This window comes from Talpa europaea, assembly GCF_964194135.1.
Source record: "Talpa europaea genome assembly, chromosome: 4".
In the NCBI taxonomy this organism is placed as follows: domain Eukaryota; kingdom Metazoa; phylum Chordata; class Mammalia; order Eulipotyphla; family Talpidae; genus Talpa; species Talpa europaea.
Genome location: NC_140070.1, coordinates 134,783,991 through 134,810,098, shown reverse-complemented (window position 1 = coordinate 134,810,098; position 26,108 = coordinate 134,783,991). Strand labels below are relative to the sequence as shown.

General features: G+C 41.7%; 1 protein-coding gene across 9 annotated transcripts in view; it reads left to right on the top strand.

Annotated features, from left to right (window-relative positions):
• Window positions 1–26,108, top strand: part of APP (amyloid beta precursor protein) — a gene marked incomplete at both ends in the record, with an annotated part of 251,553 nt that overhangs the window by 211,339 nt on the left and 14,106 nt on the right. For 6 of the 9 annotated variants that reach the window (XM_084232427.1, XM_084232423.1, XM_084232425.1 and 3 more), the window contains 2 exons: window positions 14,673–14,894; window positions 20,871–20,924. In XM_084232427.1, the coding sequence (XP_084088553.1) occupies window positions 14,673–14,894; window positions 20,871–20,924 (276 nt within the window). The remainder of the gene's footprint in view (window positions 1–14,672; window positions 14,895–20,870; window positions 20,925–26,108) is intronic. The other 3 variants (XM_084232426.1, XM_084232422.1, XM_084232420.1) reach the window with 1 other exon arrangement.

The following is a 26,108-nucleotide window of genomic DNA, read 5'->3' as shown; positions in this document are numbered from 1 at the left end:
GTAGTCTGACCCCGCCAGAGTGTATTTGGTGTCTATGGGATAAGCCTCTGCTTCATTTCTCTCGCCATCCTTTTGGCAGAAAACTAACTCCTCAACCCTACAGTATTGTTCTTCTTTGTTCGCAAGAATCTTCTTATGCCTGAAATGCTTTCTTCAGGTGTAAGAAGAGAAATTAAAGCAAGGCTGTCTTAATTTACTAAAGCACAGTGATCCGCTCTCCCCTCCACACACGCAAAAGACCTAAATGCCCTGTGACTGGATTAGCATGACATGCTTATGTAAGACAAGTGTTGTATGAAAGCATGACAGAACAGGGACCTCCCTGGTGGCACAAGGGGTTAAGACACAGCACTATGCAGCTGTCTGCAGCACGAGTTCAATCCCTGGCCAGGGAGCTGACCCACATGGTACAGCAGACCTCTCCTGTCTCTTCCGCTGCTCCCCTCAGCAGTGTATTTCAGTCACTCTGCCTGTTCTGCTCCCTACTCAGTCTCTGGTGACTCCTCTCACCCCCCACACTTCTGGCTTATACCCCAGTTCTTGTATGCATAGATAAATAAATCTTTATAAAAAAAAAAAGAAGAAAAGAAAAGCATGACAGAAGCTCTGGCTTCTGGATCTCTTTGATGTGACATAAGGAGATGGGGTCTTTCCCACAGTCAGCATGAGCTGTATTCACACTACTCAGCAACACCTCTTCAAGGGAACAGTAAAGTGGAATCAGATCTCTCATTCTGGGTGATTAAGTGGCCTGGTCAAAATCAAGTCTCTGAATGTGCCTAAAATGGTCAAAGCCCAAGGACCCTTCAGAAACCAAAGCTGACCTTTGCTTACTTGGGTGCAAAGAAAGAAGAAAGGCAGAGAAGAGCCAGTTGGGAGCCCTGGATGGAGGCTGAGTGTGGGTGTTCTGGGTATACAGGAAGCCTTGACCTACAGGGCTTGAGGTCCTTGGGACTCTCTAGAGGGGAGGCTCGTGGGATGCCTGTGTCATTGGAGCCTTCACTGCCCCTATGGTGATTTCCGCACCTTTGTGCCATCAGCCAGCAGAGAGCTGTGTCTTGCGTTTGCTATTGTGTTTGGTTTGGTTACTGTAAGTACTTGGATGTAAGGTCAGGAAGAAATGTGATCCCCAGGGAAATTGTCATTCTGTTAGCCCCCATTTCTTTTTTTTTTTTTTAGATTTATTTATGCATACAAGAACTGGGGTACAGGCTAGAGGTGTGGGGACACAGAGTGGGGGCAGAACAGGCAGGTCCACTGAAATACACTGCTGAGAGGAGTGTAAAGCGGGCACATCAGGAAAGGTCTGCTACGCCATGTGGGTAGCTCCCTGGCCAGGGATCAAACTCGTGATGCAGTGGCTGTGGATAGCTTCACAGTGCTGTGTCTTAACCCCTTGTGCCACTAGGAAGGCCCAGCCCGTTTCTTAATGTGCTCGTGGGCCAAGTGAAGTTCCATCATTGGGAGGATTTCTTATTTAAAATGCAGATTCCACCTCAGACCTACAGAAACCTGCAGGTTCCTTATTACCCCAGTTGATTATAAACATCCAGGAGTCCTAAAACTCAAACTCATGCATATATGAAATGGCAAAAATACAAGAATTCTGACACATTCAGATTATATTTATGTTGGTCTTGAGTATAGAGAGTGTCAATCCCTGTCATTGAAAAATTGCTGTAGCCTGGAAAATTAGCCATGTGGATTTCTAGTGGTGCTTATTTCCAAAGCAATGATTGTATAAAATATTACAGCAAAGTACTATTAACTTCGAAGTTCACATGTATTGAGAGTTTGTTTAGTAGTGGCAGAGTTGATGGCTACGTGTTGTTTATCTAAGTTAAGACTTCCTATTAGCTGAAAAACCAATTGGCATAAACTGCTTATTAACTTTGATTAAACTGTATCTGAAGGGAATAAATGATACACACTCAGGGCAGGCCTCTGGCTGAAAATGCTAGCTTTCAAAGCCTTTTTCCCCATTTGCGATTTGATTTGCTCTTTTAGAAATTGCATATCTATGTTGTATTTGCCAGAATATTTTCCTCCCCCTTTAGATGTTTCTCTTTCTATTATCGATAGTGGCATTGTACTTAAAGAAATTATCCACTTAGACCCTCTTCAGATTTAGATAAGGGAGGAAGGAGGAAATCGACAAAACACCCTTGGAGTTACAAGTGTTCTAAATGGTGAGTGGTAATGCTGGATGCTACTCGGAACCTAATGGTAACTCAGGCAGGCACCAGTTTGCTTCTTAGAAAACTGACCAAGAAATTACCAAGAAAAGGTCTATATGCAGCACACCAGTTCCAGATGCTAAATCTGAGAGGCAGCTCTCTGTTAAACAATAGTGAATGGCTTTGCAGATTATACTTGAAAGCAAATTATTCCTTTGCTTCTTAAAGTATCTCAGAGGGTGACTTGACATAGAAATCTTATAAACCCAACTTGTTGCTGTGAACCCTTCATTGAAATTGATCTGCTCAGTCGTTTAAAGGACTCCAGCTGTCCCAAATCACTCCCTGGGGGTCGCTGGATGTGGGCGTGGCCACAGACTCAAGACTGGCATTAGCCCCGCTTCTGTTCAGTTAGGAAACCTGAAGCTGAAAACTGGCAGGCTTTTGCCATGCAGTTTGCTGCCAGGGACAGCTCAGCTGCTGGCTTCTTAGAGAGGATCTGATATACCCTCTGTGCTTATAAGAAGATTGAAACTTAGATCCTTCCATCTCCTGGCTGAGCTTGAGTTGATTCTGGTATCCAGAATTCCATGGTCTTAGGTTAAGACATGTAGCAATAGATGGTCAAGAAAGGGAGGTGTGGGCCTCCCTGGTGGCACAGGGGTTAAAGACAGTGCTATCAAGCTACTGCCAGCCACTGCAGCTTGAGTTCGATCTCAGCCAGCCAGGGAGCAACCCACATGACGCAGCAGACCTCTCCTGCCTGGCCCTCTGCTCCCCTCAGCAGTGTATTTCAGTACATCTGCCTGTTCTGCTCCCCACTTTCTCTGGGGAATCCTCTCACCCCCTGCATCTCTGGCCTGTACCCCAGTTCTTGTATGCATAAATAAATACATCTTTTTAAAAAAAAAAAAGAAAGAAAGGGAGGTGGATTGTGCTCACTGCAGAAGGGAAGAGAGCTTCTTGGAGTTAACTGAAGGAGCCGTTCACTCGCCCCTGGAGCACTTTTTGGTGTTCCACAGGGAAACAATGCTGTCTGGATACATTCGACTCTTAGAGTCTGGAGTTCTTTATTCTTCTCGGTCTACCTGTCCCAGCCTTGAAGAATGGGCTCACTCAGAAACTGCATTCTATTCCAGTTTGTTTATTATGCCACAAAGGCTTATCTTATCAGCTAGTCATTAATATTCGCTTATATGTGCCAACATATTCATATTCTAGGGATGCCATAAGAAATTCCACAGATGGGGTAGCCTAAAACAACAGAAATTTGTTTTCTTATCATACTGAAATCAGGATGTCTACGGAGCCACACTCCCTCTTCTGAAAGCTGGAGAGGAAACGGAATCCATTCCTTTCTCTTGGCTTCTGATATAGCAACAAATTCTTGGCATTCCTTTGGCTTGTAGACACACTAATCCAATTTCTACCTCTATCCTCACCTAATTTCCCTCTCAGTGTGTCTTTTTTAGTATGATCAAGAACCCACCTTACTGCTCCCCTTCACCCAATTACAGCTGCAGAGAGCCTATTTCTGAATAAGGTCACCTTCACCAGTACTGGGGATTTAGGATTTCAACATACCTTTTGAAGAAACACAGTAAAGCCTGTAATAGGCAGTTTTATTTTTTCTTTGCCCTGATTTCTATGAGTCTAGACAATTTTCCAAGTTTCTTTCTAAAACACTATGAAATTTGCACCAAAGGACTGCATGTCTTGAATTTATGACCTCTTCATTTTAAAAAAATAATAATTTCCATATTTAATTGGTACAAATTAGAAAAGACTAAGTGCTTTGCATTTGCTTGGGGCTGATTAATGAGTAAATTTGTAAACCGTGGCTGCTTTAATTAGCCAAGGTTAATTAATGTTTACTGCACTGGAAAGATGAAAAGACATGTTTAAAGGCACCATAATGTGAATCATTTTTTAATTTGTTATTGAGGTTTAAATTATATTCAAAGAGAGGTTGCTTATATTACCCTTCCAAAAGAGAGGGGGGTGTTGAAATTGCCATTAGTATACTGGGGTCCAAATTTTGAGGTGAATTAATTTGATGTTTTAAAATGAGTATGTTTTAATACAGTAAATACAGAGTTTTTGAATTTGATTTTTTCAAAAAGAAAAAGTAGAAATATCTGTTTCGATCATCATTTGAAATGAAATCTGGCTTTTGGTTTTTGTTAAGAAAACTGAGGCTGACCCATGGTAGCATGAAGCTAGAAAAACCCTCATCCTGGGCCTCCCCTATGGCGCAGTGGTTGAGCTCTGGGTTGCGAAGCTGCCCCCAGGTTCGATCCCTGGCCGCGGGGTGAGGGTCCCACATGGCGTGCAGACCTCTCCTGTCTCACCCGCTGCTCCCCTCAGCAGTGTACTTCGTCAGTCTGCCTGCTCTGCTCCCCGCTCTGGCTCTGGTTAATTCTCTCACCCTCCCGTGCTTCTGACTGTACCCAGTGCTTGTATACATAAATAAATAAATCTTTAAAAATAAATAAATAAATAAAAATTTAAAAAGAAAAGAAAGAAAAACCCTCTTCCTCAAGACTCCATGTCTCTATGTCCTCAAACCCAGTCATCGTAATTCCCAAGATGTGCCTCAGTAACTTCTCAGAATTTATTCTTATTGACCACAGACATAAAATTAGATAATAAAGTGATGATAGGAAGAGATGAGATAATCAATTCTATAAAGGATAAAACTATTTTAAAAAAATCTATGGCTCTTGGTTATCTCTGATAGACCGCAAGTGAATTATTGTTATTTCTTATGTTTTCTACAATGTTTGCACTGGATTTATATGACTTGTAATTGCAACTGACTGATGACATTTTCCATAGAAAGAAGGAATCACGGTGAAGGCCTAGGTTTGGCTGTGGGGTTAAGCTCTTAAAGACAAGTTGAAAGAGAATTCCACATCATCATTACTTTTGGAGATCCTGTTGCTCGGTCAGAAAGCACGCTCTCCTGCCCTCACAGCCACTCTCTCCTCTGGCATGTGAAGAGACAGCTGTTTCCTGTGTTAAAGACCATATGAAACCACTGATTTATGTTTAAGGACTATGAACGTAGAAATCCCATCATTTTCATTTTTGTTTGCAAAGGTGATGTAGTTTGTGTGTGTACTTGGTAGGCCATATGTGCCATTTTGGCAAATCTTTTTTTAAAAGAATTATTTCTTTATTGTAAGATTTTTTTATGTATTTATTTTATTTTTATATTTTATTTTATATAATTCTTACATTATTTTTCATTTTTGCACAATGTATGCATTTTCATTTTGGTTATATTCCCCATACAATTCCCACACCCCTTATTTTGACCCTAATCCCTCCTCTCCGCCCCTCCCCCACATAGTGTGTCTCTGGTTTATAGTTGCTTGTTGATTTCGATTTTTTTCTTTATTATAATTAATCTTTTTCCTGGTCCCTTATTTAGGTTTTCTAAATTCCTGCTATGAGTGAGACCATCCGGTATGTTTCTTTTTCTTAGGCCAGGGGTGCAGGGGGTGAGAGGATTCACCAGAGACAGAGCTGGGGACAGAACAGGCAGACTGACGAAATACACGGCTGAGGGGAGCAGCGGGAGAGACAGGAGAGGTCTGCTGCACCATGTGGGTCAGCTCCCTGGCCAAGGGTAGAGCTCGGGCCATCACAGAGATAGTGCTGAGACTTAACCCCTAGGCACCAGGGAGGCCCTGGTTTCAGCAAATCTTGACCAAGAGGGAAACATCCAGGCAGATTCAGGTTACAGTTGGCACGATGGTTTCAGCACCACGGTAGTGAACTTTTTATCTGAGTATAATTAAAGTTCTGAAAATATTACATAAAATTTCTTATTCTTTTTTAATTAACTTGCAAACTTATTTGCCCTAAAGTCTTCATTATGTGTTTGCTTAAAACAAAGGCATTTTCTTAGGGTGTGTATTTATATATGAGAATGATAAACTCAACGTAGCATACCCCTGGAGATTATTTCTGTGAATATATAAACGAGTTTTAGTCTAAACTTTAGAAGATTGTGCTCCTTGAGAATTGCTTAGGCCCCAGCTACCCAAGCAGGACCAAGACTCTTGATGTAATTGGAAATAGGATCAGGACCTTGGCAGAAGTTCCTCAAGTCAACACAAAGAAGGAAGTCTTTAATCTGTTTTTAGAGGCCCAGTAGCCTGACTGACTTTTATCTGGCTTCCAACTGATGGCGTTGTAGGTCTGAGTTGTTTGATCTATGCTGTATGAAAGTCAAAAGGAAATCTGTCTTCAGTGAAAAGGGACTCCTTCCACACCCTCTTACTCCAGACATATGATCCTTCAGGAAAATGTCACTTGCAATGAGGAATCTGCTCACAATTGTTGTGCAGTCACGTTTGTATCGCTCCCAGGGACAGATTGTGGCTTTTAACTAGACAAAGCATGCTCCGTTGAAAATCTGTCCCCAAAAATCTGTCCCCAAAACTACTGAAAAAATAACCTCAGTTTTAGACACGGAGTTGAATTTCGACTCACAGACCTTCAAGCTGGATAATGTGACTAAACATGAAAAGACTGGCCGGGTTTTCTGGAGGTCAGAGTGAAAACTAGATTTGTGGAACAGCATTATTTTACAATAATATGTTTATATTTTCCCCCAAAATTGGAAAATATGACCACAAGGTCCAAAGCTGTGTCACACTGGGCCACTGAGATATTCTGGTCACCTCAGTGTTGGGAAAGGAATATTTGGGGTGATCGAGAAATCAGCCCACTGTTTTATCATTTCAACAACACAAAATACAAAAGGAATCTAAATTATTCTAAATTTGACTCAGAACTAGAGAAACCTAATGACGAGTCTCACGGCTATCAGATTTATGTCAGCCTTCCTGAGAAAGGGAAATCTAAAGAAAGGGGAAACAGGTGTTAGGAGGGGAACCTGCTACTGAGTGTCTGCTCCCCAAAAGCAGGACCAGCGGGTGGTTGGGCAGCTGAGACCCAGCCGGCTCTTCAGCTCTCTCGCCCTGGGTAGCCCTGTGACCCTCCGCTGGGGCTCTGATCTCATACCCTGGTTTCTTCATAAGAAAAAAAGATACCACTGAAGTCATCACTTTCAAATCTATCAAATCTTTCAAAATCTAGGCAAAGCAGGATGCTTGTGATATATTTCTATAATAGTTAATTCTAATCAAAGTGAAAGAACTTGTCATCCATAAAAATAGAATTTTTTTGTGGAGGATGGAGAAGGTAGCACTTGGAATCAGAGTACTTGGGTTTGAATCCCGGTTCTGCCACATTGCTAAGTGGAAGTGTATTTCTCAAAATGGATATCACAGTTTGCTCAACCGTCAGTGGAGGTGAAAATCCCACTGGGGATTTCAAACGAGCTAATGGGTATGAAAAGGCCACCGAAATGGAGGTGGAGTTGGTGGAGTTGATCTCGCTCTATTCAGTTGTCCTAAAAGACACAGTCCATCCCCGTCAGGCAGCCGAATGTAAGAACCCCTGGAAGACTACATAGGGTCTCCCCCAAAGCCATGCTCCAAGCAGCAACTACTCCACTGAACAAAGTTTATGCTTGGGAAGAGTGAGGCCTGGGGGCCTCCCTGGTCGTGCAGGGTTTAAAGTCTCAGCACTATAAAGCTATCGCCAGCCACTGTTGCATGAGTTTGATTCCCCAGCCAGGGAGGTGACCCACATGGTGCAGCAGACCTCTCCTATCTCCCCAGCTGCTCCCCTCAGCAGTGTATTTCAGTGGATCTGCCTGCTCTGTTCCCCACTCTGTCTCTGGTGAATCCTTTTACCCCCCACACCTCTGGCCTGCACCCCAGCTCTTGTATGCATGAATAAATAAAATAAATCTTTAGAAAAATAAATAAATAAAACCTTTTAAAAAAAAAAAAAGAGTGTCCCGCCTGGCTGGGCTGGTCTCGGCAGGGGCGGGCAGCGCAGCTGTCCTCGAGTGCCCTGCACACTGCGGTGCATTCTTTTCCCAGAGTCTGGATAATGTCGACCGTTTCCTGCACACTTCCCTGCTCGGGCTGCTGTGGGATTTCCTGTTTGACAAAGCGTCTAGCAAAATCATGCCTGTCCCTTCCTTTTCTGTGACTCTGGTTCAGCAGTGTTTCTGGAAATGAGAGCCCAAAGGTGGCAGAGTGCTGGGTCCGAAGAATATGTCTTTGGGGTGTTAGGGAGTAGGGTTTCCCCTGGCAGTGCTGTTTCTTGGCCATACTCATCTTTCATAGAGCATTCACTGTTTTGTTTTGTTTCAAGGCTTGTTTGTCTTTCTTGAAGGGGATAACGAGGCTATTGGGTGGCGAGCCTCGGTATAACTTGTGGCCGTGGTGACATTTGGTTACAAGTGTAAAGTGCTCATGGGCATCACATTCATGTGCGGATTCTGACTCCCTCGCTTGGGATGGAAGCAGAGTCTGCATTTCTAACCGGCTCCCAGAGGACACCCCCATAGCCAGCATAGAGATAAAGCATTCAAAGCGAAGGAACTGCATAGACTGTCTGTCCTCTGTTCCTACAGATGAAGGAAGCAAGATGGAGAGGCTCTGGCAATATTAACTCTGTGGAGCAGCATGGCAGTGACATGCTGAGGTGGGCATCAGACATGTACAACACTGCCAGGGCAGAATTAAATCTGTTCTCATAGTCCTGATGTGGGCAAAATACCTAGAATGGATGAATGCAAATTTATAGCAGGACTTCTTCATAGTGAAAGAATTACATCCCTTTAACAAAGACTTCCATCCAATGCAGCTGTGGCGGTTAAAGGGGTGAGGATTGCATTGGACAGAAGTGTGCTTCTCTCTCCTTCCAGATGCATACCTAAAGATGGTTATTAGAAAGATAAGAATTGGTCGTGTGGAATCCCTGGTTAGATGAGGTTGAAGGGAAATTTCTGTTTGAAGGAGAGGCTGCAGATAAGCTTATATTTATCCTCTGGGAACTAGAAGAATTAGAAAATAGAGAAAAACAATCGCAATTCAGTTTGATGGTGTACAAAAGAAAACTCAGCAAACCTAGGAGACCTCATGGTCACGCCAATCTCCAATCAGATATGTGCGGTTCTTAGGGAGAAAGACTAAGGTTAAATCTCTTGTGCTTGAAGGAAAATTTCCGCCCCACCTCAGATGTGTTTAGTGGGTGCAAGAGGTTAGTTCAGTAAGACAACTGAAGCTTGTAATGGAGAACTGATTGAATGTCTGCCTGTAAACCTTATTTTCTTGAAACCTAAAATGTGGCCATTAAATTTTCAGAAGGAGTTTGACTAGTGGATTAATAATTAAAAGAGTATTAAAGGAATTATCTAGAATCCTGGTGTTCCCCATTCAGCAGTTCTTTTCTGAAGCTGTTTCTTTCCTAAAGAACCCTTGAGGCCCCTCTGGCTTCTACAGAAACAAAATATTCTAGCTTATTTGAAGGTGGCATCAATATAGGGTCTCTTTCAATGTTGTTGTCTTCAAAATATTTTCACTGAGAGCTGACTGGTGAGATTGGGGGTGGGGGGTGTTTACCACTTTTTTTTTACTGTAAGTATGTCTAATGTACATCCTCAAAGCATTTTTAAAAGAGCAAGGTGAAGGGTCAGGCTCCTTGTAGGTTTAATATTTGAAATAAAGCCTCTATTACTGTTTAAACTGTAGATTAAATATTACCAGGATGGAGCTCAGTTAAACATTTTCATTTTTAACTACAAAGCTCACATGCTTGGGTATTACAGGAGAAGATGTTTGACTCTGGAGGTAACTGCTGCAATTTGTGGCGATAACAAATAGCTTTTAAGAAAAAAAGAGAGCCTTAGAGGCCAGTGAACCTCTAGTGTCTCGGTTTAATACAGCTCTTGGCAAATGTAGGTGCTTAAAAGCTCTGGAAATCCCCATTATTTGCCATCAAAGCATTGTAATAAAATATTAAGTTAATTCAGATAATAAGATCATCCATCAGGGCCACCAACATAGTAGAAATGTGGTTTCTGGGTGATTAGTCGCGCCATTGAGTTCAAAGATAAAGTTCCACTCGGAATGAGCAATGCAATGATCCCATTTGACTCGGGGTTTTTGTTTTGTTTGTTTTGTTTTTTATCATAAGCAGAATTGCCCAGTGCCAGTGGCATTAGCCATTGGTCAACTCCCAAACCCTTAATAATGTCACAGGTAGTTGTCTGCCTTAGACCTTTTATGATCATAAAATTAAACCGTCGGCAGCTAATGGTAATCCATTCTTTACACCATTCTTTTCCTCCTAAAAACCTCATTACTTCATTGTTCCAAATGAGATAACCAGACATGGTTCTTTCTAAATCTTCTGTGTTCAGTTGAGACAGGAATGTGGATTTCTGCTATTATGTCCCTCCTCCCCCCCAAAAAAAAAATCCTAAGTGCTTTTCACTCTGTGAAAATATTGAATATTTTATCCTCACTTTCATTTTCTGAAAATGAATATAATAAACTGAGAAAATTAACCACCCAGGGCTTAGCATTTTAGTAGCCATTTGGAAGAAATTTCTTCCCAAAAGTATAAGAGATAAAAAATAAAAGGGGGTGCCACAATTTACCTCAATCTTAAATGCTCTGGATATTTTATGAGGTGCAGATAGAAGATTTTTACTGTTCTACTTTCTTTTACCACCTTGGGCTGAAATGGGAACGAGACTCCCTCCAGCTCCCACATCTGGGAGAATGCCAGCTTCGGGACCAAACCAGTAGCCTTCCCACTGGGGCTGCTGGTGTTGAAGTCAGGAGCCAAGCCCATAAGAATGGAAGATATTGTGGAACACTTGTGCCCTTAATGCCTGGTTTCTCCTGTCAACTCAAGAGAAATGATAAGGCTGCAATATTATCAAAGGGGGGTTTTATTTGAGAATAAAACTATGTTTGAGGCCCACCCCCTGAGGGGCAGGTTACCTAAGGTGTGTACTACTGGGGTCAGGATGGAGGGGAATTAAAGGATCAGGCAGAGAAATGGTCTGCGATTGAGTCACACTTTGTTGTGAAACCTTTTGGATTATTTCCTACGTCCATCCATCTGTCCCTGACTGGTGGGCAAAAGTCTCCAGACAGAAAGCTGGGGGGTGTTGTCAGGATCAGCATTTGCTCATATTTACTTCCAAGTATGCACTTCCTATTGTCAGACGCAAGTGCAGAGTCGTAAGTTTAAGGTGAAGTCTCAGCGTGGAAGCTGGAGACAAGATGGCGTCTGTTTGACTCAAAACACATTCTTTACTTTTTACTGTGAAAGCACAAAATGGTGGTATTTGAGGCTAATAGAAGGCCCCTCCTCTGGGACCCTGAGGCTGCATAGTTGGGATTCATTGCAGGAGGTTTGTAGTATGTACCCCAGGACTTGGATTTCAGTATCTATGCACATTAACCACGGACTCTTGAAGACTTGGATCATGTCTCCCAGCCTCAGTTTCTTGGGCTATAAAGACAGTGCCCTCATCATAGAGCTTGTTGAGAGGAGAGCTGTAGAGGAGGGGACTTTTAAGCTTTTGTAGCCTAGATAATTTAGGCAGCAGGAACAGAGAGCAAAGGTCTTCTGTGGGAATGCATGGTCCTAGCAGGGGATCCCCCAAGATGCTCAGTCTGGCAAATGTACTTCTGTCACATTGTGTGGATGTCTTTCCCCAGACCCACGATTCTCCCACATCAGCTGGGTGTCCTACAATTCGACTCAATTGTGACACTGTCTACCTGGAGAAAGCATCAGTCCCATAGGTTGAGAACATAACGCAATGAAACTGCCCCCCTCCTCACTTCAGATGCCAGGTTGTAACCTGTGCTCTGGCTGACTGCCTGTAGACTGGAGGATCCCACAGCTCCCTCCTTGGGTTTGGTTCATTTGCTGGAACGTTTCACCTCTCTAGTCCCACCATCAGCCCACATCCTTAGGTAAGCCTAAAGTCGTTCTCAAGGTTGCCTCATTAACATCACCAAAGACACAGTGTCATGGAAGACCAGATCTATACTTGGCCTTATAAATCACACATCATGGGTGTGTACAGTAAAGAGGTATGAGCCTCGCTGCTGGAAAAATGAGCTGGGAATTTTAGCATCTAGCGAAAGAATTTGGCATTAATTTGGTAGAAAATGAGAAGTTACTGCAATGGGGAGGAAACATTTCTCAGAATCAGAAAAAAAAAAAAAGATGTGGGAATAAATAGGGATAGAAACTAGAGGAGGCAGAGAGGAGGCCATCACAGTGATCCAGGCAAGAACAAAACACAGTGGAGTTACAAGGAGGTTAACAGTAAGAAGCAGGAATGAGAAGTAGACTATCTAGAAATGGAATTAGAAGGCAGTTGCTAGTAATAAAGTATGGGCTCAGAGAAATACAGAGATATAGGTGTTTCTGCAGGTGTTAGCCCTATGGCTGGAAAATGGTTCTGTCATTTAGAAAACAAGAAAATAATAGAAGACAAAGGACAAAAACAGGAGAACTGTTCCAGAAAGGAGCAGGCAGCCCTTCGGTATGCTTTTTTTTTTTTTTTTCATACATACTAAGTAGTTAGTTTTGTACATAAAGTGTGTGGAAGACCTAAATTCATTGATCCAACAGACTTAGAAATATATAAACGAGAGTGGAAAGGAAAAGTCAAAGCTGGAGAAATACTTTTCAGATTCATCCAAAGTAGGAGATCCTTAGGGCGTCAAGAGTGAATGGCATTTCCAAAGGGGATAATTATAGCAAGAGCAATATAAGAAGATAATCCCTATGAAAAGCTTAGGATAAGGGCACAAGAAGAGTTATTCAGAGACTTCACAGGGAAGAAGCTCAGAACTGTGTGTGCAAGACACAGAAGAAGTTTCCAGATGGATAAGGAGTTTAATTGATGGTAAATGCAGTCGCCAAGAACTACATGGCGCCAGGTGAGCAGATGATGCTGACAAAGGTTACCCTCTCTCGAGATGAACATATAAGCACCAATAATAATTCCAGAAGAGCTGCTCTTTTGTATAGTAAGTGCTTAACAGTCAAAGCATAAGATTTATACAACAGAAATGCCCATTTGATGTATTAAGGCAGACACTGGCTAAGTTATTAGCCATTACCTATGACTCTGTAAGACATGAAAATATTGGAAGAAATCCTAATTGGGGAGGGGGGACATTTCATCTGTTCAAGAAAGGTCATTACAGACATCAAGTATTGAATTTTAGAATAGTGCCACAGTGGACAGATACTTTATTATAACTCAAATAAGATTTACAAAGGACTGATTTGCTTGGGATTTCATCATTTAAAGTATCTTGCAATAAAGCTGACTCCATGGAAGGATATTAATCATATGCTTTAATGCTATTCTGTCAAATTGTTTTAATAGATATATTTCAATGGAGTTTTTATTTTTCAGATAAAATTTTTGGTCGATTTAAAAAAGAGTGTAAAGGATGATAGCAAAATGTTGCAGATCACATTTTAAATCCTGGTTTTTTTTTCTGCAGCAATAATAGTAACTAATGATTGGTTTGAAATATATAATGTAGTAAACTCTTGACAGAGGTATGATTGGAAAATGATATATTCTGATTAATATTGTTAATCGCACACATGCTCTTTATAGGTCTCAAATTTTAAAAAACGTCACACAAAAACCTTGGTGCATCTTTGGCAACTTAATGAGATTCGTGAATCTTGTGATACCATGGTTTTAAAACAAAACTACACTTGATATTAGGTTCTGTTCCGAGCTCTCCTTTCTAGTAAAAATATTTTCAATAATAACATATATTATTGGGCATTTTCATCAGACTTGAAGAATTTCAGATAAATCAATTATGTCCCATAAAGTTGATTGTGTTCAGTGAGTTTTATAAAGTGATAAAACCGATAACGTGCTTTGGAAAAGAGACAGCAGAAGAGGAAGGCAGGAGAGTTGTCCTGAGGTCACGCGTGAGGCAGGAATGGTCAGCCCTCAGAAGGTGAGGCTGGAGCAGAGCTTCGTGTCTGCAGAGGCCCCAGCTGAGACAACCCAGGCACTGTCTCTCTGTTACTTCAGAATCTAGATCCTGTAACACCAGGGGAGCTTTGGGGAGAAGCAGGTATATTCAACTAGGATAACAGTTCCGGAAAGGAGCAGACGGTCCTTTGATCATGCTTTCTGTGTCCTTAGAAGTGTTGGAGCAAAGATGAGGGATTTGCCTGCTATGGCCTTGGACTTGAAAGAAATTGTACCTGTGTGTGGCCATGAACCCCTCCCCTCACCAAAGCATGTTATTCACTGGAAATTCTATGTCACAAGAGGAAGTGGTGATTTGGTTCTGAGGCCTTTCACCTCTGGGAACATTTGCTTATCTGTGGGTTCAAATCCAACCACTGGCACTTGCAGCTGTGTCTTTGGGAGAGTGGTTTAACAGCCAGGTGCCCCCATCTGTAAGGTGGTGATTCGGTCCCTCCGGCATCATGATAAATGAGATTGTACAGGTCAAGCAGTTCAACTCGGTCCTGGCACACAGGACAGGCTCGTGTGGATGGTGCTGATCCTCACCATGGACATGACTTTGTTTTGCTTAGATGAGCTGCTTCAGAAAGAGCAAAACTACTCAGATGACGTCTTGGCCAACATGATCAGTGAACCGAGAATCAGTTATGGGAATGACGCGCTCATGCCATCTCTGACCGAGACGAAAACCACCGTGGAGCTTCTCCCCGTGAACGGAGAGTTCAGCCTGGATGACCTCCAGCCCTGGCATCCTTTTGGGGTTGACTCTGTGCCAGCCAATACAGAAAATGAAGGTAAGGGTCTCAGGACAGAATGAGAGCCTCTGGTATCTCCATTCATCTTTCCAAAAGTGTTCTGAAGGGTTGATTTTTGACAAGAATTTTTTAAAAATACTTTCTCACCGGGAGGTATTTTGTTGCTTCTGGGAAGAAAAAGGGTAATATTGAACTTGTGTTTATGAGACCGTGGTGTCGAATGCCCACCTTTGAAGAAAATAGACCTCTGGAAATCAGTTGACCCAGTGGAAAAGAAGGGTTGATTGGACCTGCAGCAATGGAGAGGTTTTATTTTTTTAATCAAAGATGATTTTTTTAGAACACGTTTTCTATAATTTTTCTCTTTTTCTTTATGTTATACATTTTTTGCATCATTTTTCATTTTTTGCACAATGTATGCATTTTCATCTTGGTTATGGTCCTCATACAATTCTCAGCCCCCTTGTTTTGATCCTACTCCTTCCTCCCCCATAGTGTGTCTCTGGTTTATAGTTGCTTGATTTGATATTGATTTGATATTGATACTGATTTTTACTTTAATTGAGGTAATATTTGGATACCCCCATCAGTATTTCCACCATAGTGTACCCACCACCAAATCGTCCATAGGCCACCACCACCATAGTCTAAATGGAGATTTAAAAGGCACCAAAATAGTCATCCGTTAGTTATTCTAGTGCCTAACATTTCAGAATGCATTAAATGTTAAAGGCAGAAATACAAAACCACTTATGAGTAAATTGTAATTTTACTTAAGATTTATACAATTGACTTTAGATTTCACACATTTTAAAAGTTAACTTTAAGGAGCTGCAACATTAGAAGTACATTGTCCTAAATGTTTTTTCCTATGATAGTTCAGAAATTTTTTTCTGTCAACAAATTTGTACCATGAGTGACATTCTTCCAAGAGATTTCTCTTTCGAAATTTTCAAATATCTCTCTAGGAGAGAGCATTTTTTTATTCTATGTCAACATCTTCAGAAGTATGAAATTACAAACACCTTGATTTCTAGGTACTAGCAATGTGTTTACACAATAGGATTTTACCTGTAATGGTCTTTGTTAATGGAATATGGTTATTTGTAGTTGGATACTTGAAAAGGCAACCAGTGTACTCCTCAGACTAAACCTAACTTTGATATTAGTCTGTCAGTGCCTTGGAAAAGACTTTTAAAGAACTATGGCAGAAAAATATTTTTTTAATTAATAGTTTTTAGCTTTATTTCACTTGAACTTTTTATTTCTTTTTTTATTTTATATATTTTTACATCATTTTTCATTTTTGCATAATGTATGCATTTTCATCTTGGTTATATTCCCTATACAATTCCCACCCCCCTTGTTTTGATCCTACTCCCTCCTCCCCACCCCCTGTAGTGTGCCTCTGGTTTATAGTTGATTGTTGATTTTGATTTTTACTTTATTATAATTAGTAAGAAAAATATTTATTAATAGTGTTTTCATAATGTTGAATAATCACTCCAAATTTGTTTTATTAATTTGAAAAAGGGCATCGTAGAGTAATGATATCAGATGTGGACAGCAGTGTTACTTATGACATAAAAGTAATGAAGACTTAGCAGACTGGCTGTGGGTGATTATATTTGGTTTCCATTTTTATTGTTTCAGCTTGCTGTCTTCCTCTTCCTCTTTCCCTGGCTCCCTCGTAAACATATCCGATAATAATTTAGAGACTGCTTCAAACGTTTATATTGTGTTTGGATCAAATCACAAGAGGAGATTCAGACCCATTAAAAAATTAAGACTACACTGATAAAAATAATTCTTAAAGGAAAAAATTGTAAAGACATTTAGTTATCAAAGACCTGGGTAACCTCCACTGAAAATCAACAGTATGCACCCCTCCAGTCATAATGACACCCCAAAACACCTCCAGACTCCCCACCATCCCGCTGGATAGTTCCGCCCAACTATCCTGACAATGTCCGTTAGAGTTTGAACTCCAGCTCTGCTCTGTGATGCTGGGTAAATGACACAGCCTCCCTGGCTGCTTCTTAGTCTGTAAAAGAGTGGATAATAATTGCTAGCTCAAAGATAGGGTGTGAGGGCCTCCCTGGTGGCCTAGGGGTTAAGTCTCAGCACTATCACCCTGACAGCCTGAGTTCTATCCTGGGCCAGGGAGCTGACCCGCATGGCGCAGCAGACCACTCCTGTCTCGCCCGCTGCTCCCCTCAGCAGTTTACTTCAGTAGATCTGTCTGCTCTGCTCCCCACTCTGTCTCTGGTGAATACTCTTACCCCCAATACTCTGGCCTACACCCCAGTTATTCCATGCAAAAATAAATAAATTGAATTTAAAAAAAAAACCCAACTAGGGTATGAGTGTTAAATGAGATAGCTCTGTGCAGAGTGCCTAGAGCATCCTAAATGTTCCGTTCTAGTTTTTTGTTTGTTGTTGATAATATTGTAGAACCAGGATCTGACTAGAGAGATTTTACCTGCTTGTCTCAAGGAGAATCTGCATAGCCCAAAAGTATATCCTTTTAAACAATGAATGTAACCAGCCCCATCATGAGGCAGTCATAAAATTGTTTCCCTTCTCTCCTCCCCTTCTCCCACGTCTCCCTCTTCCAGAACCTTGTTTCCTGTTAAACTTACAGACACGTGCTCATACACAGAGCTACTGAAAATATCTGAAACTCTCAAAGGATTTCCTTTCATTGTTCTTGCAGTCTTTATCGTAACTTCAAATGTTTACCGAAAATCTATTTTTTTTCAAATAGGATCAGATGTCCAGGCATTTTTTTAATTTATATTGGGGGAAAAATCATAAACCCAGTTTTCCAATATTGTAGGCTCGTGAAGAGTTGTGATTTGCACTTAAGGAATTTTTAGTCCATGCTTTTCCAGTTCACAAAGCCTAAATCTTTAACCCCATAACAAGAGCACCATGGAGCCTCTCCACAGAGCCTGTGCCCTTCCTTCCCCTGTTTTGACCCTACAGGGACTACAGCTAAGGGTAGAAGTCAAACACTGATTAACCACAATGTAAGAAAATAATTTTTTTAATGCTAAGTATTTCAACTGAGGTGAAGTCATTGCTTCTAGAGCTGTTGTCCCCATGTGCTGAGACCATCTGTATGAAAGCACAGGTGTTTGTGCCTGCATTTTCACGGCTCCCTGAGCAGGCCAGCCACAAAGATCAATAGTGCAGTCACCACCAGAAAGTCTCCTTGGCCAACAGTCAGCTTCTTTGGATGTAATACATCCACCTCATATTCCTGTTCTTAAAGGCACAGCAGGTCTTGTAAGACTATTTGCAGAGAATTTGCCGCTGGTATATTTGTGCTTTGCTATAAAAGAAACAATGAGCAAATCCATTTAAATGGTGAAATGGAGATTAAATAATGACCTTTATTAACCCTGCAATTCAGTCCTCTCTTATCTATGTGTAAACCAGATTTGTGCTGGTGCTGATACCACCGTAGGCTGGTGCAGACATTGTACTAGGTGGCACTGAGCTTCGATTTGGTCTGTTTGAAGGAACACAGAACTAACAAACTCAGAAGGAAGTATGTCTTTCTCGCCTCTCGTAGGGAAGGATTTGATTCAAAGCTACTGAAGGCAGGGGATTCACACATTTCTGTTTATGTTATATTTTAACTGCTTAAGAGGATCTGTTTATTTTTAATTGCTAAATAGCAATGTAAAGTGTCTTAAACAGTACAAATTTTTTCTAGTTCAGTGCGTAATGGTCCATTTGAAAAATGAGGACGTATCTATAGTGGATTGGGAAGTAATGTACAACTTTGTCTTTTTGATATATATTCCATCTTGTGTATTCCTATAATGTTATAATTGCCCTTGAAAAATAACTTATTGATGCCTGATCTCTGAACACAAGCATTAATTGAAACCAGCCTCAAATGTTAAAACAGACTAGGGTTTAAGTCACTAAATCTGTTGTTTTTTCTTCCCAGGAAGTTAGAAAAGGTTTTATTACTGTTTTCAAATAATAATACATATGGAGGGAGGAGGTCTCTCAGACATTTTTTCTGTACACATGTGATGCTTTTTCATTGTTCCCTAGAGTAATGGAATATCGCTTTATCACCTCTAATATTCATTTATCACCTCTAATGTGGACAATCCTGTTTCCTGATGTCACACCTGAGTCCCAAAGAACATGGCTTGCCCAAGATCAGAGAAAATAAGCAGCAGCACTGATGTAGTCCCTGGGCTGAACTCCAACTCTCTAGCCCAAATTTAAAGCGCTCATCCAAATGTTTGCCCAAGTCAAATATGGTTTCTGATGATGTAACCCTTGGTGTTTGTGATCACCACTTAAAGTTCCTTTTTCGCTCTGTGAGTGTACTTTGGAATGTCCTTACCTTTCACTGAAGCATCATTTGGGGCCTTTATGGATAGGAAATTCTCACTAAGCACGATAATCCCTCAGTTAACTCCATATTACAAGGAATAATAAAGACATTCCTGTGCATTGATGCAGATGGGAAACATTATTCTTCAAGTGTGTTTGTGATTTTTTCTGATACACGAATAAGATACAAGACATTAGCCATCCTCACAGCCATCATTGCTCTAGGCTAGTTCAGAAATGGGATAGTTCATGAATGCTGTTTTAAAGTACTTGAGTTTCTGAAACAGATTTCAAATATGACTTATTCCTCACTACTGTGAGAACACAGAAATGTTCCTATTTCTATTTTGCATGTGAAGGAACAACTCAGACCTGGTCCTTTGCCCAAAGTTACCTACACTGTCACCTTTAGGTTTCCATGACACAGAGCCTGGCCATTCTGTGTGGCGCCACCAGTTTCTACAGGACAAAGGACCAAATTACCATTCTCTTTTGATTCATCCTGCTAGATGTCTTAGTATCCTCAGGAACATTATTTTCTAATGAATACTTGACTTGCTGCCACTTTCTTTCCCCACAACATCCCTGCCTACCTGGCGTTCCCAGTCGATTGGGATTTACAATGCACCTTGCGGTGCTGTGTGCCGCAGAGAGCCATCTGGGGTTATAGAAGTCGGCCCCAGAAGCCACCCCTCTGAGCTCACCTTGTCTTCCCATCAGTGCCTTTGCTCACTTTTCTCTACCTTCTTCCTTTTATACTTCCTAGACCTTACCAAAGAGACTTATTCCCTCCCGCGGCTTCATTTGCCCTTTGTCCCTGCATTAGACAGCTTGTTTCTCTCCCTTGCCTTTTTCTGTAACGCTCATGTAAGTTCAAGGAAATAATTTCTGAGAGTGGAAGCACTTTGCAGGTGCCACATCCTGGGAAACAACAGTGAACATAACTGGGCCAGGCTGTTTTCTTTGGCTCCAACCCAGAATACACACAAAGAAAAAATCATCAAAGTCCACAAATATGAAAGGAAATACTCGAATGTCACACGTTCCAACTGTATGTCATCTGTCAAATAGAAACCAGCCTTTAAATACATGTTGGGGGTTGGGGTAGAGTTTCTGGTTTTACTTCCTCTGCTCTCAATCTAGGGACAAATTTGATTCACTTAGTGGCCAATTATGGGGTGAAACCTTTCTGATAAATTCCTATTTGCGTTTCTCCTGGGAATTTAAGAGTGTCCTTTTGTAGCTAATTAACTGTAAAATAAGATAAGATTGGACAGTCATGAAAGGAGGTAGCCAAGGTTTCTGCCAGGCTGCATATAATACATTTTATTTTTAATCAAAAGCCAGGGAACCATCCCTAAACTAGCTAAGAGGAAAACCCACGCTCCCCAGTCCCTCTTCTTTGATGTTCTGCGGGTGCTGGTGAGCATTTTTATTAGAAACTAAGACGACTGGCCCATCAGTAGCAATAAGCCTTCCCAGGGGCCAAACCCATTCGTGCTCAGGATTAACCCACTGTGGTTCTCTTCCAGCTGCTCCCTTTTTATCACTTGTGATTGCACGCGCTTCCCCTGCTCTGTGTTCAAGAGCCACAACTTACCGTCTTGATTTGTCTTGTTTGCTTTCTGCGCCTCTTGCTTCCTGCACCAGTTGAACCCGTGGACGCCCGCCCTGCAGCTGACCGAGGACTGACCACGCGACCAGGTATCGATCGCCAGGTTTCCTCCCTCCTCTCAGCACCTTGCCCTTGAGCTTCAGCATGCCATGGCCCTTCCTTCTTCATGAGCCTCTGAAATGCAGATACGGAGAAAAGGAAGCGAACCAACCTTTTTAAAATTTGACTTTGCTCTTCCTGGCACTTGGCTTCTCAAGTTCCTAATGAAGTCATCTATTTTTTTCTTTCTCAGCTTTCCTTCCAACTTTGGGGGTTTTTCTTTCCCAAGTTGAAAGGATTGTAGGGAGCCTGTCTGTCCTCAAAAATGGAAACCCACAGAGATGCAGACTGTATCTAGGGGCAGTGGGTCCCTGCTATGAGCCCCTCACCCTTCTGTCTTGTTTGCTGTCTGGGAGGGTCCTTTTCTAAGTGACCCGTGCTCAGACTTCGTTCAGCTCCTCAAGTAGACATGACTTGTCAAAAATGTCACAGTTGGAATATTTGTAGAGTCCAAAAATATTAACGTTTGTTGGTTGTGTACAGTTATTCTGAGTGAGAAGCGCATACACAACAAAGAACATGATAATTTTGTATGCAAGTCTTTTAATTTTTATACTACTTAAAACTCCCAGTAATACCACAATGGACACTTCTTTTTTTTACAGCCAGCATTTCCATGCAAAAAGAGAAGCAAAATTACTGAGCTGACAAATCTATACATACACGCACACATACACACTGGGGAGATTTTACTCAAAACAGCACACCTCGTCCCATATTTTCCTTATCTACATAATGCCCCCACACAGCCATCGAGGGGTTGGCATCACTTGTAGGGGCAACATACAAGGTCCCCGCTCAGTCTGCAGCCGCAGGGCCAGGAGCGAAGCCTGCTCTCCCAAGGAAGGGACAAGCTCGGGCCACTCTGTCCCCAGCTGCCGTCACTGAGGAGGCACAGTCTGCCTTGGCGTCCTCCTGCCTCTGTGCTGTGATTAACAGGACAGCAGGGACCACAGAGTGACATGTCTTGACAGTTGATCTTGGTTTTATGAATCTCTATCTGCAGGGCTTTTCAGAAGAACTTAAATTATAGTGAGTCAGACACCATTTCAGCCCTGTTAATGTCATCCTTGTTGCCAGTGTCACACAAGTGTATTTCAAGTACGCTGGGAGTTGCATCCCCTGCCTTCTCGGGCACTGGCGGGGCCCAGGGCCGCAGGTCAGTTCTATTCTAACTACAGGCACAACCAGCTCAGCTTGGTCATTTGCCTCAGGCCTTTTTCCGTGGTGCTCCTCCTATATTTTTAAGGAAAGAGCTGCCTGTTGTCTACAACCATGAAATGGGATTTAGAAGTACCCCTTCAATCAGTATCATTAAGCTCCAACATTAGCCAAGCTGAGCCAATACCTTCCTCTTGAAATATCTGAGAGAGGGTGATATCACCAACATCAATTTATTTTCCTTTTAAAAAAAAAAATCTAACAGGAAAAGAGTTTTCCAGACATCATTAAACAAAAACACTGTTTTAAGGAAAGAGCTAGAGAGTATATAGTTGGGAAGAGAACTTGCTAAAAGTCTGTTGAAACAATAGTAATATTTTATTTTGGTGTTTCATAAAGGCTAATGTACTTCATGCAGTGGAAGGTAGAAAGAAATTAACTGGTAAAATCCCTGCTCTCAGGGACTTAGAGTCCCTAGTATTATAGAAGGAACATACCTCATGTATTTAGAAAGGTAGATGCCAGGCCTCCCTGGTGACGCAAGGGGTTAAGCACCGCACTATGAAGCAATCCGAAGCCTCTGCAGCACGAGTTCAATCCCCAGCTGGCCAGGGAGCAACCCACATGGTGCAGCAGACCTCTCCAGACTCGCCCCCTGCTCCCCTCAGCAGTGTACTTCGGTCAATCTGCCTGTTCTGTTCCCCACTCTGTCTCTGGTGAATCCTCTCACCCCCCATACCTGTGGCCTGTACCCCAGTTCTTGTATGCATAAATAAATAAATCTTTAAAAAAAAAAAAAAAGTTAGATGCCATTGGAAAGTCAAGGAAATACAGAGCAACATAAAACATAAATCATGATGACTGGAATGTGAGCTGATGGGGCACTGACTAAGGTCGGTGTTAACCCAGCGCACTTTCTGGAGATGAACTTTAAGACAGGTTTTGAAAGATTTGGACCACATTCAAAGCCTTGGGTTTCCCAACAGAAGAATACTTTAGATGGGAGAGAATGATCAGATATGAATGAGAAAAATTCTAGTTAAGGATGTTTATGAATAGCTGTATTTGCTGGATATATGCATTAAGACACACTCTATTTTTGTGCCTGTAGTGACTACTGATCATTTCTCCCCGCTATTTTTGCATCCCTGGTTTTAGTTCTTCATCATGACACTTTCTGAGATACACACTTGAGTATGATGCCAAATGCTATCTTCAGACTTTCCAAACTTAGAAACCCTTCCCAGGATTGTCACGGCTTGTCATTCAAGGGATGGCATGGTTTTTGAACAATCCCTTTTGTCACTCTGAAACAAGTCAAGAGAGCGTTTTCTGATAATCACAACAGGAAAATGGCTTCTCCTTGACTTCCGTAGCTCAACAGTCTGGACACTGTAACTTCTAGAATGTCATGTCTGGTAGGGAGCACAGTAATATCAGTTGGGATTGCTGGGCTTAGTGGCCATTACATCTACTCCCCTTGGCTGATGTCCAGAGAATAATAGACTCTCAAGGACAGGTTACCATTTGACCAGAAAAAAAGAAAAAAAATACATTTGCAGGCTCTTCACAGAGGGTAGAATGTACCCTTTCTGCTGTGATTTATTACCGCCCTTCTCCTGTGCTCATAAAGAAAACCAAGTCCTCGACCTCAGACATGAGAGTTTTCATGAAGGACATTTCTCTTCTCCCTCAAACGAATAGCATTCTCACTGCCTGGCATGACTTAAGAGAACTAGAGTTCCCAGGGTTCAGGGCAAATCAACACAGCTTAGAAAACACATCTGGGGACCTGTAAACAAAGGTCTCTACAGTTTGTTTAAACTTCCCTATCAGGGGCCTCCCTGGTGGCACAAGGGGTTAAATCTCAGCACTATGAAGCTGTCCACAGCCACTGCAGCATGAGTTCGATCCCCGGCCAGGGAGCTGACTCACATGGCTCAGCAGACCTCTCCTGTCTTGCCCGCTGCTCCCCTCAGCAGTGTACTTAAGTAGATCCGCCTGTTCTGTTCCCCACTCTGTCTGGTGAATCTTCCCACCACCCCTATACCTCTGACCTATACCCCAGTTCTTGTATAAATAAATAAATAAATCTTAAAAAAAAATAAACCTCCCTATCACCTTTCATTACATGCAAAATCAGCTCAATATCCCTGATGCTTCCCTATGAACAAACTTATTAATTTTCCTTTCCTTTTAATGTGATTTCCTTAATGTATAGAAAACCTTTTCACTAAATGTCTATGCAGGCTATACAAAGATGAACTAGCCAGGGCTCTTGCTGCTGAGAGTCTTGCAAACTCTTGAGCTATAATTAATTATTGGTTGTTCTGACTTGTTATATGAATTTGAATTTTTTCTTTTACTATTAAAAATATTCTCAGTATTCTTTCAGAAACAATCTGGACTCATAACATTTTGGAGAGTTTACACTTATTTTTTCAATGTAATTACTTGGTCCCACAAATCTAAAAGAAAAGACTTTCAAGAGGGTTTTCTTAAAAACTCAGAAATAATATCTTTATAGTATGGCTAGATCCTGATGATAGGAAAAACAGTACAGTATAAGGAAATCACTATATTTCTATGGGAATCTCAGGTTTTAATGGGCCTGTCTAAAGAGAAAAATACACATTGTGTAAGAAATAAAAGACTTAGTGTGACAGCTGGCTAAAAGTGAGTGTCCAGAAGATTAAATGGTTAGATGAATTGAGAATGATGAGAAGATGCTAATAATTCAAAGCAAGAAAATAAATAATAATAGAGTCCTGCCATTATCAGGGCAAGAGAGGAGCTCTGAAGGAGTCAATGAAAGACACAGTTCAGAAATGAGAGAGAAGAAAACTGTCCCACTTAGATTGTACTTCCATCTCTATGTCTACATAAAAGATAGGAAATTAAAGCCCAAAGTAGACCCAGAGGAGAAAAGAAAACTGCAGTCCCTTGTATTAGTTATCTATTGCTGCATAACCAACAACCCCATAACTTAGCAACTTAAAACAACAACACATGTTTACATAAGTTGACTCTCATGCCCAGGATTCTGAACATGCTTTAGCTGGGTGGTTCTGGCTCAAGGTCTCCGGTCTCCCGTGAGGTTGCAGTCACCAGCCAGAGCATTAGAGGTGTGAGTGTTTGAAGCTTGGCTGGGACTGTTAGGAGTCTGTTTCCAAGGTGCTCGCTTACTTGGCTCTGGTGGAGGACACCTAAGTTCCTTGCTCTCTCATGGCTGGAGATTACAGTTCCTCACCATGTGAACCTTCCTTTAGGGCTGCTTGAGTGTCCTCACAGTATGGTGGCTGGCCTTCAGCAGACCCAGTGATCCAAAAGAAGGATCCAAAAGAAGGTACCCAAAGGTACCTCTTCGGACCTAGTCTCAGAAGTCATTCTCCATCACTAACATATATTCTATTCATTGGAAGCAAGTTTCAACATCCTATCCACACTCAGGAAAGGGGATTAAGTCCCACCTCTTGAAAAGAGGGGTAGCCACATATTTGTGCATACATTTTAAATCTACCAAACTTTTCTACCCAAGTCCAAGCCCTTATGACCCAGATAAATTATAAGGCTAAGAAATCATGAGGGTGTGACATGAGCCTGTACTCCTAAATCATATCCAGTATTGTAAACCAACATTACCTTAATTTAAAAAAAAAAATCAATTCATAAAGAAAGCTTGAAAGTGAAATCATAGAACCACTCTTTGATCTTTATTGACCTCTGGAGCACAGGAAAAGATCTGGAAAGACTGGGATAAGAAATGGTCTATTGTAAGAAGCAAAAGGGAGAGCTGATAACGTCATCATGTGCATGCCAGGTGTAAATCGACCTTGATCTTGGGTCCATGTCCAGATAAGTTATTAAGTTGAAGCTTCTTGAGTATTTGGACAAGGAGCCAGTGGTATGTCCCAGCCTGCCTGGGGTCCCTGGGTCTTCTCAAGCCCTCCTCCTTTGCTCTTTTCATTGACAGGTGTTAGACTAGCACATCCATATAGATATTGTGCTTTTGA